The sequence below is a fragment of the Gopherus flavomarginatus genome, chromosome 6 (genome assembly GCF_025201925.1).
Source record: "Gopherus flavomarginatus isolate rGopFla2 chromosome 6, rGopFla2.mat.asm, whole genome shotgun sequence".
Taxonomy (NCBI): Eukaryota; Metazoa; Chordata; order Testudines; family Testudinidae; genus Gopherus; species Gopherus flavomarginatus.
This window is the reverse complement of record NC_066622.1, coordinates 65,210,980-65,227,463: the sequence shown is the minus strand read 5'-3', so window position 1 is coordinate 65,227,463 and position 16,484 is coordinate 65,210,980. Positions and strand designations below refer to the sequence as shown.

General features: G+C 42.5%; 1 protein-coding gene across 6 annotated transcripts in view; it reads left to right on the top strand.

Moving 5' to 3' along the window:
• The window catches only part of USP54 (ubiquitin specific peptidase 54), a 176,818-nt gene that overhangs the window by 17,197 nt on the left and 143,137 nt on the right, over positions 1 to 16,484 (top strand). For 4 of the 6 annotated variants that reach the window (XM_050959964.1, XM_050959968.1, XM_050959967.1 and 1 more), the window contains exon 2: positions 13,869 to 15,378. In XM_050959964.1, coding sequence (XP_050815921.1) covers positions 15,232 to 15,378 — 147 coding nt within the window. In that variant the 5' untranslated portion in view covers positions 13,869 to 15,231. Of the gene's footprint in view, positions 1 to 11,831; positions 11,852 to 13,868; positions 15,379 to 16,484 lie in introns of those variants that run through there. The other 2 variants (XM_050959966.1, XM_050959965.1) reach the window with 2 other exon arrangements.

Below are 16,484 nucleotides of genomic sequence, written 5' to 3'. Positions count from 1 at the left end.
CAAGCAAGGGCAATATAGTTCCACCCTGAAGAATAAGGAGGCCGAGAGATTGGACCTTTTGGGAAGGAAAATTTATTCTACTGCTAGCCTTCAGTTCAGGGTCATGAACCACCAGGCTCTTTGGGAAGCTATTTCTTCAACTTATGGGATTCCCTCCATAAATTCAAAGATTCCATGCCCCAGATGCGGCCCAAGAATTCAGGCCCTTGTTAAGGAGATACTTCGGTGGCTCGGTGTTCCCTCCTAATGGCATGGAACATGGCTGATTCGGTGGCCAGAGTGTTTGCCTCAGTAGTGGTCATGAGGCGCAGTTCCTGGCTTCAGTCCACAGGCCTGTCCTGGGAGATGCATTCCTTGATCCAGGATCTCCTATTTGATGGGACTGGACTCTTAGCAGAACAGTTGGATATGAGGCTGCATGGACTGAAGGACATTCAGGCCACCCTCTGCTCGCAAGGGTTGCATACGCCTCGGTCAGTGAGGAAACAGTTTCTTCCCCCTCTCCTCCCCTCCGTCGCTGTCTTTTCTTCTCCTGTTCACCCCATAACCTGGCCTGGCGAAACATCACAGGGGCCAGAAGCATGTGTTTTGAGGGTGTGCTCAAGAACGACGCCCCAGTCAACTCCCCGGATTCGCCTCATCCTTTCCTCAACCATCTTTGTCCCTACTGTTCAGCCTGGTCACAGGTCACCTCGGACTGTTGGGTGCTAGAAATTGTATCTCTGGGCTACACCCTGCAGTTCTCAGCCACCCTCCCCCTTCCCCATCCCTCTTCAGGGACCCTTCTCATGAGCAATTCCTTGTTCAGGAGGTCGACAACCTCCTGCAGCTGGGGGCAGTGGAGGAGGTCCCTCAGGAAATAAGGAGGAAAGGATTCTACTTCTGTTATTTCCTAATCCCGAAACCAAAAGAGGGCCTAAGACCCATTCTGGACCTGTGGTGACTCAACAAAGATCTCAAGAAGTTGAAGTTCCACATGGTTTCTCTGGCCTCCATCATCCCCTCCCTGGATCCGGGAGACTGGCACACCGCTCTTGACTCTTCCAAGGACACAGATGGTTCCTCCATTTTATGGTGGGCCAGCGTCACTTCCAGTTCATGGCACTACCCTTTGGCCTGTCCTTGGCCCCAACGGTATTTACAAAATCTATGGACCTGGTAGCTGCTTACCTGAGACATCGGGTAGTCCAGGTCTATCCTTATCTTGACGATTGGCTCATCGAGGGCAGGTTGTGGGACCAAGTGCAGAACAGTCTCAATCTGGTGCATTCCACCTGTAGTGACCTAGGCCTGTTAGTGAACAAAATGAAATTGACCCTCATACCAGTGCAACGAATAGAGTTTAAGGGGCGGTCCTCAACTCCATGGCCAGAGCCTTCCTTCCGGAGGCTCGTTTTCAAGCCATGTCGGACCGTGTAAGGGGCCACATGGCAGCCTGTACTTACGTGGTCCGTCATGCCCGACTCCACCTCTGATCACTGCAGGCATGGCTGGCATCAGTCTATATTCCCAATAGGCACAACCTAAACCTGGTAGTCAAGGTGCTGGACCACATCTGGCCATCCCTGGCATGGTGGTTGGAGACCAATCGGTGTTGCAGGGAGTTCCCTTCGCGGCCCCATCCCTGTTGCTAACTCTGGTTTCTGACACCCCGGATCTGGCTTGGGGAGCTCACCTGGGCAAACTCAACACACAAGGCTGCTGGTCAGGGGTCAACTGCTCCCTCAACATAAATATCAGGGAGCTCAGAGCAATTCGCTTAGCTGTCAGGCTCTTTGATCTCACTTGAAGGGCAAATTGGTTCAGGTCCTGATGGACAACACCGCCACGATGTTTTATATCAACAAGCTGGGTGGAGTCCGGTTGTTGGCCCTTTGCCAGGAAGCTCTCTGGGGCTGAGACTTCTGCATGCAGCATGCCAGTCATCTCGTAGCAGCGCACCTCCACAAGGTCAGAAACGTATTAGCAGATCACCTCAGCAGAGCCTTCTCATCTCACTATGAATGGTCACTCCATCCCGAGGTGGTTAGCGTGATCTTCTGGAAGTGGGGATCTCCTCGAGTGGACTTGTTCGGGACTCGTCAGAGCAGGAAATGCCATGTGTTCTGCTCATTTCAGGGGATTGACAGGGGCTTCTTGTCAGACACCTTCTTACTCCCATGGTAATGTATGCATTCTCACCTGTGCCATTGCTTGAGTCCTCATGAAGATCAAGCAGGACAGGGCCAAGTGATCCTGATAGCCCCAATGTGGCCTCACCAACACTGGTTTGGCACACTGATGGACCTGTTGGTGACAGCCCCGCTGCAGGTGCCTCTCTGGCTGGATCTCCTATCCCAGAACTACAGCTGTCTCCTGCACTCGAATCTAGCTGTGCTGCACCTAATAGTTCCTGTGTGGCTAAATGCAGAAGAGCAGGAGTGCTTGGTCCATGCCCAGCAGGTTCTACTGACGAGTAGAAAGCTATCCACCAGAGCAACCTACCTGGCCAAATGGAATGGTTTATGTGCTGGGCCTTGACCCAAGGGGGTAGGCCAGAGCAGGCTGCAGTTGATCGTGCTCCTCTGTGGGGGGGCTGTGGGGGGCCTCAGGCCTCTGTGGGCTGACCACAGACCTCTGTGGGGGATTGGGGGGCCTGGCCACTTCCTGCAGGAAGCGGAGTGACCCGGACCCAGCCTGCTCTGCTCCCTGGAGAGCTGCATAGGGCACCAAAATAGCTAGGGACTGCCCTGCTACAGGGATTCTCACAACAAATTTTTTGGTGGCCTCAAGGTGCAACCACCAACTCTTGCTGGTGGTCACTCTGACAATTTTTCATAAAATACTTAATTAACTTTAGGAAAAAAAATAAATATACACATATACAGATCCAAATAATCATAATTATTTATGTAGGGTTTTTCTTGCAGACTGAATAATAAAAATCGTGTACAGTTGTCTCTATTCTTTACTGGACGTAAACAGAATAGAAACACAAATAAGGGTGCTTTGAATATTTTTATTTTTTTTAGACTTGCTAGCTAATAAGTCTGCTATTGTGAAAAGTGATATTTGTATATTTGTTAATATTACTTTTTGCAGCAGACTTACTCAGTACCAGCAAGCTGGGGGACAAATTAAGCCCTGGATAAGGAGGTAGGTAAGGGGGAGGGAACCACAGGGGGATGGAGCCTGGAAGAGGCAGCAGGGATCAAGGCCGTGACAGAGGTGAGTCTGGGGCTGGAGCCTTGGGTCCTGCTGCATGGTTAGGGGCTGGAGGAGGCAGCAGGGGCCAGAGGCGATGTGAGGAGGGGTTGGGATGAGCCCAGGGCTGGAGCCCAAAATCCTGCGGCTGGGGACGGAGCCCACCACCACATTACCAGATCCTGCCACCCACCACCCCAGGGCTGAAGCCCAAAGCCCTAGCTCTAGCCCCACCACCCCTACAAAGATGGGAACTCACACTAGTTGCCTGTTTGCACAGTGTTTCTGGCTCCAGAAGGGGGCAGGTGCCAGCCACTGTTGGTGGCCCCAGGGGAGGAGCTGCTGCTTTGCCCTCCTCCCGCTTCACCACCCAGGAGGCTGTGGCTACAAGCAAAGTCCCTAATGGCTGCATTTGAGTGCAGCTGTTGCTTTCTTTTACAAAAAATAAACATTACTGTTTTGGACTGTTAACACACATCTGTATACAGTAACTGTCTATGGTCCATGAGAGCAATGGGTTATCAAAGGCTGACTCTTTAAACAATACTTAATAAATATTGTTTGATATGGATGATGGTATTAAATGGGGAGTACATTTTTTTGTGTGTGTTTAAGTGACTTGGAGAACAAATAATGTGGCTTTTGTTCTTGTAGTTATGGACTCATATCTTTGTTCGTTTGTTAAATTACCCAGGAAGGCCTTGCTTTATATTAATTTATATAATCAAAGACTGATTTTCATCTAGAAAACAGCTTTCCACTCTCTGAGCCTTCTCAGCTGAAGATCTATTTGATAAAAGTAACTTACAGCATTGTTTGTTTGTTTTTTTTAAACACTACAAACTGTCTTAGTAAGGTCTGTGTTGGGTAGAGTTTATGTTGCCTTGTAAAGCTGTTCATCAGGAATTGGCTTATAAAAGACTTTCTGCAATGGGGTTTAATTTGTCTTCCCGTCTGGTGACCAGTGAGTAAGAGCCATCTGGCTTCTTTGGACTCTGCAGCCCATAAATTTTATGAAAGCCTGCCTGTGGCTCTATTGTATCTCTATGGGATGAGCAGTTTGCATTTTCTGTCTCCTCTTCTCTTGAGAGAGAGGCTATGTAATATTAAGTCTTAATAAAGGACATGGGTGCATCAGCTGATACTGCTTTTGGGGAAAACTGCAGAAGTGAAAGTTAATGCCTTATGTGAGGCTGCCTTTGTTAACCACCCAGAAGCATTTACAGGCAAGTGAGTAGAGTCCTGGAATGATTCTCTGTTGGGCTGGGCTTATGTGGAAATTTCCTGCTGCATCACTGTCACTGGATACTCTTTTATACAGTTCAAACCCAACCTTTAATATTGGAGAGAAAGATTACCACCACTTCATGAAAAGATTATTGTTTTTTCTTTCTTTGTAACTAGTACAAATGATGCTCTTTTTCAAAAGAAGAATATGGCTGTGACTGGCAGAAACAAAATGTTTCCCATCAGATAGATGGGAGTTATCTCCTACCTCTTGTACTCTGAACTGTTCAGCACTTTCCAGAGGTTTTAAATTTGGCAGAAGAATATAAGAATTATATGTTTCCCCTCATTCCCATGTTTTAAAAGTTAGTGTCTTTTAAAATTCCTCCGTGGGATAGCCCACAAAGGAGAATCATATCTATGTTGCTCTGCCCCTAAGTGCTTCCCCAGAAGTGTAGCAGGGACAAGTGAAACTGTCAAGAATTGTGTTGGTTATTCTGTGACAGTATGGAAGTTCTGTTGGCTGGAGCAGTACAAGTGCAATGCAGAGGAGGAATTGGTAGAAACAGGTGAAAATGGAAAGAGAGGGGTATTTCTGCAGTGGTCTTAGGGTATTGTATCTTTGTCTGGGACATTTATTCTCCCTCTCTGGACCAGACTGGGGCTTGGAACAGTGTGAAGATGGCACACTGATTCCCTGGGTGGGAGAATGTCTCATTGCTTTCTAGTGACTCATCACTAGTTTTTTGGTTTTTTTTTTTTTTTAAATAAGGGTTTATGGCTATTGATGCAAAGCCCTGAGATGATGATACATTTTCAGGTTTCACTACGTCGGGGAATTATACACAATGATTGCTGTATTTCACTCATGTGCTTGCTTGCATTTCGGAGGTGGTTTAAGGGAGTGCTCATTTATCTCTTCCCTACCTGCCAGGGATGTTTTCAGGCTTGAAAACTGTCTATAAAATACTCTAAGGTCCTTGGACAAAAGGGGCTATAGAAGGGCAAAGGATTATTACTTTTAGAAAACTACTTGCCCTGAAAGGGTAATTACGCTACTTAAAAGTAAAACTGGACCTCACCTCAGCAGCTAGTAGACTATTGCAGAAGTGCAAAAACAAAAAGCGATGATACAGGAATATTGTTGTCTTTTCAGTGCAATTGGGGCTTTTCAGGGTTGTTTCCATCTTTGGATGAGAAATTAATTATATGAATCCAATATATTTTTGATGTAATCTTGTTTCCTTGCTCAGAAATACCTGTGTGGTGCTCCACCAAGCAGCTCTTTCTCTTTGCTTCCTTCCTGGACCATGCTCCCAATCACAACTCTGGCTGGCTGGCTTGCTTTCTCCAAAACACAGCCTGCAACCAGTGTCATACTCCCCTGCATACCTGTGTTAATCTACCTTGTTTAGCTCTGCCCTTATCATGTGGCCTAGTGCTTAGAGCAGTAGCCCCCATTATTCTGCAGCCATATTTACTACATAAAGGGGCTTAATTGCTCCTGTTATGGATCCTGAAAGAGAGTGCTTGGCGCACTCCTGGGCTTTAATGAGCTCTGTGGCTTGTCTTTGGATTCAATACCTCATTGATGACAGCCTTTAGCACCTTTCAGCATAACAGTATTGAAAAAAATCACTTCCCTGTAAGTGGCAAGTATCCCGGGGTGAGTGAGGAAACCTTTGGCATTAACTTATGAAGACTCTGAGCTTGATTGAAGCTTGAAGATGGCAAAGAAAACTTTCCAAAGGTATAAAACCAAGGAATCCTTAGCCCTTGGCTGCATGGGGAAATTGACCCGAATAAGCTATTCCACAGTCTAATAAAAGTGGCTTTATTCCAGAATAGTGTTTCCATGTGATGACATTGTTCTAATATAATTTAGTTATACTGGTCAATTTTCCCCGTGTTGACAGGGCCTTAGCCTGCAACTAGACAATTCTTTGTGTTACTATAGCTACTTATATCTTTGCTAAAGAGGACAGAGTGAAATTAACAAGATTGAGAGAATCCTGCAGGCAAAAGTGAAACGGTCAAGAATCATGTCTATTTCATCCTGCTACTGCTTGGCATAATTATAGGCAGCAGCAAAGGCAGGCACTGGAATTACTTGCTGTGGAGGAAGATCCAATAAATGGGGTTTGGGAAAGCTGGAAGAGCAGCTGATACCTTTTCTTCCACCTCCGCCTCTTCATAGTGGTCAGGACATTGGGGAGGGGTGGAATAGCAGAAAACCTTTCTTCCTGCCCCGTTCCTCTTGCAGCAGCCAGCAGGCACTAGGCTTGTCTATACAGGGCCACCCAGATGATTCATGGGAGCTGGGGCAAAGCAATTTTGGGGGCCCCTTCCATAAAAAAAAGTTGCAATACTATAGAATACTATATTCTTGTGGGGGCCCATGCAGGGCCCGGGGCCTGAGGCAAATTGCCCCACTTGCTCCCCACTCCCAGGCAGCCCTGTGTCTACACTGTGCTGCAGTGCATACTACAGAGGTGTTAATTGCAGAGTGTACCGAAGTGTTGCTTGCTAACTGCCCCTGGCCTTGTGGTTGCTGCTGGTGCAAACTTAAAGGTACCTAGTTTGTGCTAACGTGGTCCAAATGACTCCCATAGGCCACCCTGCAGTGCAGTGTAGACATAGCTTGGGGTGTGGGGGAAGGGAAAGAAAAGGGAGAATGACAGAAAGCATTAGCTCCCTTTTTAGTAGCTGTACTCTAGAGCAGTGATATCAGACTTCAGTGGTTCAGGAGCCAAATTAGCGATCAACATTACCCGAAAGAACCACAGTAGTATGAATCCATTGTTTCATTTACTGTAGTACTATTCATATTTAAAAATAGTATGGGGAATTATTTAGGGGTTATCTATCTATCTATCCTCACAGCAAGTAAGTGCAGGTTGATAACTTAATTGGTTAATAACATAGTAAAAGCATCATGATTGGTTAATAATTAAATCAGTGTTTTAATATCGTGTGCTGCAAAGAGCTTCAGGAGATGCATTAAAGAGCCACTTGTGGCTTGTGAGCCACAGTCTAAGGCCTGGTCTACACTGTGTGTGTGTGTGTGGGGGGGAATCAATCTACGGTACACAACTTCAACTATGTGAAGATCGACTTACCACGGTGTCTTCACTGCAGTAGGTCAACTGCTGCTGCTCCCCCATCGACTCTGCCTGCGCCTCTCGCCAAGCTGGAGTACAGGAGTCGATGGGAGAGCCCTCGGGGATCGATTTATCGCATCTAGACTAGACACAATAAATCAGTCTCCGCTGGATCGATTGCTACCTGCTGATCCGGCCAGTAGTGAAGACATATCCTAAGTATCACTGCTCTACAATCTGTGTTGTGAGAGAGTAGGGAATAGTGTGAATTTGATACCTTCGTAGCTAGAGGCTGATCCACAAGATGGAGCCCCTGAGGCAGGGTTTAGAGACTGTAGTGTGGCAGAAATCTTACCACCATTCCTTTCTGCAGTAGCTGATGGCTGGGGAATTGGGCTTCCTTCCTGAATGTTGCCTCTGATTCTCCCTGGTGAAAACCACTCTGATCACGGTCTTCCATGTCTCCCTTTTGGCTAGTAGGCAATTGGTAAATTTTTCAATCCCTGTATATTTAGCATCCCTTGAAGGGGGGGATGCTTATTTTGAAATAAATCAGGCCCTATACAGTTAATGAGGTAGAAGGCTGAAGAGCACATCCAAATGACTGTTGGGATATCTGAGACACGGGTGGGTGAGGTAATATCTTTATTGGACCAACTGAAGTTGGTCCAAAGAGACATGGTTTTGAGCTACACAGAGCTCTTGTTCAGGTCTGGGAAAGATACTCAGAGTATCACAGCTAATACAAGACGGAACAGACGTTTAGCATAAGTAGTTAACACACATAAGCAACCATGCAAGCTGAAGTGGACTGTTGATATCTTTTTAATACGACAAAAAAGAGGAATTAGTGGGTACAGATTGTTGTAGTAAGCCATAAATCCAGTGTCTTTATTAAAACAATGATTTTTAGTGTCTAGCAGTTATGAATTTAAGCTCCCAGGCTTGTCTTTTGAAGGTGTTGTGCAGGTTTCCTTTGAAGATGAGGAGTGAGGGGTCAGATAAGTAGTGATCATGTTGTGAAAAGTGTTCACCCATGGGTGATATGATGGTCTTGTCTTTTATCATTTTTCTGTTTAAGTTCATTTGAGAGCATAGTGATTGTCTGTTTTCACCCACATTGTTGTTGGGGCATTTAGTGCACTGGATGAAGTACACCACATGTTATAATAGGCATGTGTAGGTTTCATGGAACTTGAAAGGTGTGTTGAGGGGGGTATTGATCATCGTAGCAGGAGAGAGAGATCTTTAGGTTTTGCATCTGTTGTTATGGCAGGGTCTGGTGCTGCTTTGAGTTGGTGAGTCCTGATCTATGGGGTGCTTGTTTCTGGTGATGAGGTTGCATTGTTATTGGAAGGCCAGAAGAGGAGGATCGGGAAAGATTTCTTTCAGGAAGTGGTCCCTGTCAAGTATGGGATGGAATTGTTTGATACCCTATATGGATTTCAGTATGGGGTGGTAAGTGACAACTTTGGGGATGTGCGGTCAAAGGGTTTTTTATTTTCTGTATTGAAGCAGGGCATTTGGGTGGCCCATCCCATGATGCAATCTACTTACCTGGTGGAGTGTCCTTATTTGGCGGAGGTGGTTTTAAGTGTCTTAAGGTGTGTATCCCAAACTTGCTCCTTGAGCATGTTCTGTGCTATGTAAGTGCCTGTCTCTAGATAAGATTTCTTGGTGAGTATGGGGTGGATACTCAGTTTGTGAAGGTAAGAGTGGTGATCCATGGGTTTCTTGTATATAGTTGTCTGTATGGTTCCATTGCTGAAGCTGATCATGGTGTCCAGGAAGTTCGATGCTAGTGTGGGAGTGCTCTAGAGAGAGTTTAATGGATGGGTGCTGGTGGCTGAAGTTGTGGTGGAAATATATGAGTGTGTTTAGGTTGTCTGTCCAGATGATTAAAATATCATCAATATATCTCAGGTATATCATTGGTTTGGTGGTGCATTATCTGAATTGCAAATAAAAGTCCTGTTCCTCTCTGTCCATAATCAAATAAAAGTGCTTTATGTTTAAATTGAAGGAGATGTTAAATTTTAATAAAGTTACACTGAAATAACCTGTTGCTCTGAAGCCACCTCCTCTATTGTTATGGTGGGATTCCATTCCTAAATGTACCTAGTTAAGGGTGTTCATGCAATCTGTTTTTCTGATTGGATAAACATCTGTAAGTGCTTTATCACTGAAAGGAGTACTTTCCCAGTTGAATCAACTTGGAAGTGAATTTTCACTAAAATGGATTTCCTTTGACATTTATCTTTGTTCATTTTACTATTATGAAAGATATTAAATAAGGGCTTTCTCTCTCATAAATAATTTTTTCTGTTTTTCAGTGAAATCATTCATGATCATTGTTAGTGCATTTCAAAATCAAGTGGTGGTGGGATACCGCTTGAAAGGGCACAAAACCACACTTTTAAATGGGGAAACAGGGAGATTTTACCTACTGTGAACACATGCAAAGTAACCAAACTTAAGTTTTTGTCTGTTTGTTATGAAACTTGGAGGTCCTTTAAATAACCACAGCTCCCACCTCATTATTTAATAATGTCATCACAAATTTCAGTGGTTTTAGCCATGTGTAGTGATAAGATGGAAGCATCCACCTTGCTAACTTGGCTGTTGTAATTAAGCCCTTAAGCCAGGGCATTTTCCTCAAGCAGTGGCGAGGAACTTGTGGCAAACCATGTGGAGAGATTTGTAACATGATTGAGCTTAATACAGCAAGCCCAGGGATCAAGATCCTAGACAGGGAAACACCATGATTTCCAATCTTGAGGTGGATGTCAGTAATATGTTCATCATCGGAGTGGGGATAAAACCCCAAGTCAGTATTGCAGTTTAGTTCTGTTAGTACCAATGGCTGATTTACAAAGTGGATGTGAATAAATAGCAACTTAAACTTTTCTGTGGCAAATGTCTTTTTGAGCACTCTATGCTCTCTCGTTCTCTCTTGCTCTCAGCATGGCTGTCAACGTGTCGCATTTCTTCAGGCCAGAAGAATGTGCTGAAATTGTTCTGTGGATGAACTGCCAGATGTACTCTACAAGTGGTGTCCCTGGTATCCTCTTCTCTTGCACGTTGAGCATGGCTCTGTGATTCAGGATACATGCTCCCCAAGTAGTGTATTTGACAGATAACACAGAGATTAAATCTATTTGTGGGGGATCTGTAGAGCCATTCTGGATTTGCGTTTTCATAGAATCATAGGACTGGAAGGGACCTGGAGAGGTCATCTAGTCCAGTCCCTTGCTCTCATGAGAGGACAAAGTATTATCTAGACCATTCCCAACAGGTGTTTGTCTAACCTGCTCTTAAAAATCTCTAATGATGGAGATTCCATAACCTCCGTAGGCAGTTTATCTCAGTATTGTTTCCCATTGGTATCTTTGACCTTTTTCTAGCAGTTGCAGGATTAATCAGCCTTTGATTGTAAGGAGTTCTGTGTGGGCCACCTGTAGCTTATTCCAGTCACTACTAAAACAGTAAACAAAATGCACATATTTTCAAACTTTTATAGGCTTTCTGCATGAATTCAGTGTCTAGTGTAACATGTCTGGTAACATAGCTGACGCCCTTGCTACGTTCTTGGTGATCTTTGAGTCAGACAAGGCACTTTTCGAGTTTGATCCTATCCGTGTAGTAATGGTTTTGGTAGCAATAAGTCAACTCTAGATTTTCTCTGTGAGAGCAGCTCTGATAATGCTTATCTCTTTGATTTTAAACTCTATTTGCTGGAGTCTTGTGAATATGTCACTAGCCCATAGAGTAGAATGTAGCTCCTGAATCTATCATCTGATTTTTGATTGTGCTTGGATTTTATTAAAATGATGAGAGAAGCATGAAGCTGGAATTGTTGTGAGCCTGTAGCATTGAAATGCTGCAAAGCTCTGGAAATCCTTGTGAGCCTGGAGCATTGAAATGCTGCAAAGCTCGGGAAATCCTATCCCCAATACAGTCATGGGGAAGTCCATTACATTGTTAGAAAGCTGTTGCCTTTTGTATTTATTCTCTTGGTATGAGTGTAGAATCTTACTGCATTTTAAAGAGAAATAATATATGGAAATGTTTTTTCTTGCTCAAAATGAATGGAGTGTTTTCAGGGTTTTATAATATATTTATATGTTCTCTAGGGCCTCTGTCTTATATCAGAGTGTTGCCTTGAACTTCACTTCAGCAAAGAAAACTGCACACTTTTACTTTGATGCTTTGCCTGGGACTTTTTACAAGATGGCATTCTGTTTAGAAGTAGAAAAAACAAGCTCTGTGGAACACCTGAATCTGTTAAAAGGGACACTGACATCCTTTCCTTTCCTTTTCCAGAATGTTGTGGTTAATGGGTTAGTGTGTGTATGTAGATATATATGTTTGGATTGGAACTTCTGTTGATGATTCTGTGATGGGTAAATTGCTATAAAAAATGGTGGAAGCAATGGCTCTACCTTTTTTGGCGTTACAGTAAAATTTTAAAAGATCCTTTTTTTCTTTAGTGAGAAAGCAATGAGCAGAGGAGATAGCTAAATGGGAACCTGTAAATGAGATTAGTGAGTGTTGTCTCAAATATTTGGAAAGTTAAATTTAGCTAGAATTCCATTCTGAAAACATTGAAATTACAAAATTTGAAGTGTGGCTATGTTTTGCAAAATGGCAATGTAAGATGGTGATATTTTTCTCAACAGATCTTTTCCTTGTGTACGTTCACAGACATCGCTATTTTAATGATAAAATGAGTCTTTATTGCTTTCTTATTCCTGTTAACTGTGCAGTCAACATAGGTAAGAGAGATCAAACTGAGTTTATTCCATCTTGTGCAACAGTAATAGAATGGAATGTAAATACACCAATTGGCTAAACTTGTACAAATCTTGTGAGGGCAATGGGCATTCAGGAGTGTTGCTAACACTTTATTTGGTGTGCAGAATCTTTATTTCTTGTGGAGACATGCAAAATGGGAAGAGCCAGCTTGATTTTCTGATCCCTGGATGAGTTTACAGCGTTAGAAGCTAGCAAAATGCCCTTAAGGAATAGCTGAGCCCATTTGGTCTGGAAACCACTGATGTACAATAAATTTGGAACCTCACAAAGACCATTTTGTAGCAATCCTTCTTTAATATCCCCACTTTAAGATGAAAACAAAAGTCCAATAAACATTTCTTAGGTGTTTGCTCACTGAATTTGTTGGCACTGTGCCCTTCTGGATTTCACGCTCCAGCCTTTCAAACTCCTAATGACAGGCACTGTGGGAAAGAGTGGGGAGGGGTGCCTTGCTTCATTTTCTTTTGTGAGAATTACGTCATCACTATTCTTCATGAGTAGAGTCATTCCAAGTAGCACTCTGATCTTTGTTGATGCTCAAGCCTGGCCAGTATATCTATAACAAACAGGGCTGGTTTACAAAGATCCATAAATTAATGCTGGAAACTGAACTATCCCAAGTGATTTTGACTCGTAGTTCATTAAGGCCTTGAGCAAAGAGAGGAGTTGATATTTGAAGTTGCTTTGAAATGATTCCTTTACACTTTTCAGCATTTAGGAATGCTGCACAACCGGCTTGATGTTGCTCTGTGTGGGAGTAGGATTTAATGGTTAGAGCAGAGGACTGTAAACCAGGACTACTCCCCTGTAAAACAGATAGATTTGCCTGCTTCACAGGGTTAGGCAAATATTTGTGTTATACGAATTTGTAGAGCACTATTAGATCCTCAGATAAGTCTAATAGAAGTGCAAAAAAATTACTCTTAGAAAGGAATGGGTGTATGAGGCTCATACAGAAATTGTTTCTTTAGGTACTTAGGAAATTCTAGCTATGTTTTGATGGGTAAAAAGAGGTTTATAGTTAATGGCACTCTCAATTATCTAAGAAGTAAAAATAACCACCATTATTTTATATATTTTTTGCTAATATATGGAGTCTGTCTGCTTCTCTTTGTGTAGTACAGTGTTGCTGTACTTTTGAATCAGATCATCTGTGATAATGCCATTTGGCTTACAGTAGCTAGTTCTTGATGGTATTGATTTCTAGGTTATGTACAGATAGTAGGAGAATACTACAGAAACCCCTGTAATGTCAGTAGAAAAACTAATTAGCTAACTACTTTCACAGTATGGCTGTGACAGAAATACAGGTGGACCAATTATATAAGAACTTACTGTGCAAAAGGTTTTATCATAAATCCTTGAAATAGTGTTCCTGAAGGACCATGCCCATTATTCTTCCCATGTGGGTAAGAATAGAATTTCTCAGAGACGAGAATTTTTTTCCCCACGTTTCCTCATATATCAGGGCTAAATGATTGTTTAAATTCACTCATGAAAAGTGCATCTTCCTCTTAATGGTTCTTTTGTTTCTATTTGTAGGCTCTCAGTGTCATTTGGAAGACTGATTCCGCCATATCTGGATTAAATTCCTTGTCCTGCAGATGACTAGCATCTTCTCTAAATAAGAAAGTGGGAGAATATTCTGCTCTGACAAAGGCATCCTGGACAGTAACTCCACCACAAAGAAATGCAGCTACATTTCCATGCCCTCTTGCCCAGGTTTAGCACTGCTGCAAAGCCCCCAAATCCAGATTAGACAACCTCCTCTTCCAAAGTGCAAACATGATTTTATGATACTATAAATATGCACATATAAATATACTTTGTATTTTTTCAAGATCTTTGTTAGAAACTGGCTAATTTAACACTTTAAGGAGTATGTGCTGAGAATGATGTGCTGTAGCCTATTCATATAAAATTGTGTGTAACTTTTAAAAATATTAAAATTAACTTCACCCTTACATCATATTTCATCCATATTTCCCCAAGACACATGCACACAGGTTCCTCTGCTTCTTGTATTTTGTTGTTTCATTTTGGGGATGTGCTTTTATATTTTTTGTTTTGTTTCAAAAGGTTCTGCATAGAGTGGGAGGTGAGGCAACAGTGGTCTTGGCAGCACACCACAAAACCAAGAGAGTAATTACATGACGCAAGCCTTTGATTATTTTTTTCTCTGTAAAACTTTCTGGCACGGCTGGGCATTCCAGTTGCAAAAGAAGGAACAGGAGAAGAAACTTCTAAAGATCTGCACGGGGAGTTAGAAGAACTTTTCTGTTTAAGTTTTACTACCTAAAATAAAAGCACTTCCCAGCGCAGTTCCGGAATCTCTCCTTTTTCATCTCTCTCAGAACTGAAGTTATCTTTTCACCACTTCCATTAGAAGCAAGGCTTTATTTTGGTTTTGATAGGCCTGCTTTTTTACTAGTTGGGTTGTTCTGTGTTCTGTGGGAGGATTATAAAAGTATTAACAAGTCTTACATTTTGCTTGTCCTGGACCTGCTGGACTTGAGCAATTACATTGTCTTCAAGAGAGTTCTATTGAGGTGACAATCTGTTCAGAAGAAGGATGTAACAGCAAAGCAGTTGTACTTGAAAGACCATGGATTCCTTCGTTTTACTTGCCTCTGTTCTACTGCCTGTAAAGCATCATCATCCCTACATCATCAGCAGATGAATGATAGCATCCTGCACTGGATTTAAAATAAATATATATAGAGAGAGCTAACTCATGAGTTCCATGTGTCCACATCGAAGGAGAAATTTTGTTTAAACTGTATTTTAAGAGGATTGGATTGTACTCCTTAATTTTCACTTTGGGTAAAGGATCTTGTCCAGTGAAAGACTTTCAGTCAAACAAGATACAAAAGCCTTCTTCATATTATAGAGCTAAATGTGAAAGATGTCTTTGAAAAGGACATATTTTTCTATGGGACGAGGTGGCGTGCAGGGGATGTTGACTCCACGTAATACAACTTCCATAGCACCCAGTAAGGGCCTCAGCAATGAACCGGGACAGAATAGCTGCTTCTTGAATAGTGCTTTGCAGGTAAGGATGCTGCATACAGTTTGTCTGTCTTTGTATTTCACCTTTTTCTTTTTGCTTTGTATTCTTACTGTTGCTAACTTGTTCTTCTAGGCTCTATCTACACAACAAATACAACCAAATTAGGGGACATTTGCAACACCATTGTCTCCTAACACCAGATAGAATACAGTTCCACTTTGTACTGTAGATTAACTGTGTTCCATCACTGGGCTAAAGCCCTAGACTTTCCAAGTAGATTAAAGGTACACAGTCAACTTAAAAATTACACTTCTTTCTGATTTTTTTAATTTCAAATGAATAAAACTGAAGGATTAGAGAAACCTGCTTTTTCATTTTTTATGTTCACTTTTCTGTGGTGCACCAGTCAATTATTCCTTTTGTTTATATAGGTTTTCACACAGCAACAGGAGAAGAAAAATATTTTTAAGAAATAGGAAACTGATTTTGAAACCACAAAAATTGGCAGGGCTTCTGGCAGGTCTAGTTCCTGAAACTAACTTACTTTTTTTTTAAGTGACTAGATTCAATTGATAGCATCCATTTAAAATCTCTTTTGTGTAGTCTGTATTCTTTGACCCTTGAATTAGAGATCACAGGCTGGTGACTTGATGAGAGAAGTACTGACTTTTCGTCTATGGGAGTTCAGTTTGAGTGAAATAATTTAGGTTCATAGTTCATGTCCAGCTATCATTCTTTAGCTCATGTGAGACAAAGTAATGTTCTTCCCTGGAACTGCTTTCAGTTCCCTAGAGGAGATATTCCTTCCAGGTCAAGGCTAAGTCAGAAGTTAAATTCTTAGTAGATTTATATATACAATATTTGCATTGTGACCACTTATACACGATGAATGTCAGTCTTCAGGACTTTAGATCTTCTCTTTGGAAAGTGTTCCTTAAGGCCCTGTCTGTACATCAGCTACAATTGATTCAGGGGACACAGTTTCAGCGCAGTTAAATTGCAGTATGGGTAGAACCTAAATGCCGATACACTTAGCATATCAAGGGTTGAAAATTTCATTGGCCTGAGATCCAGGCTTTGCCATATTAAATTCTGATCCCATGCCAAAGAAGTTGTGTGATAAGACACTAGGCTTGAACTCAGGAGAT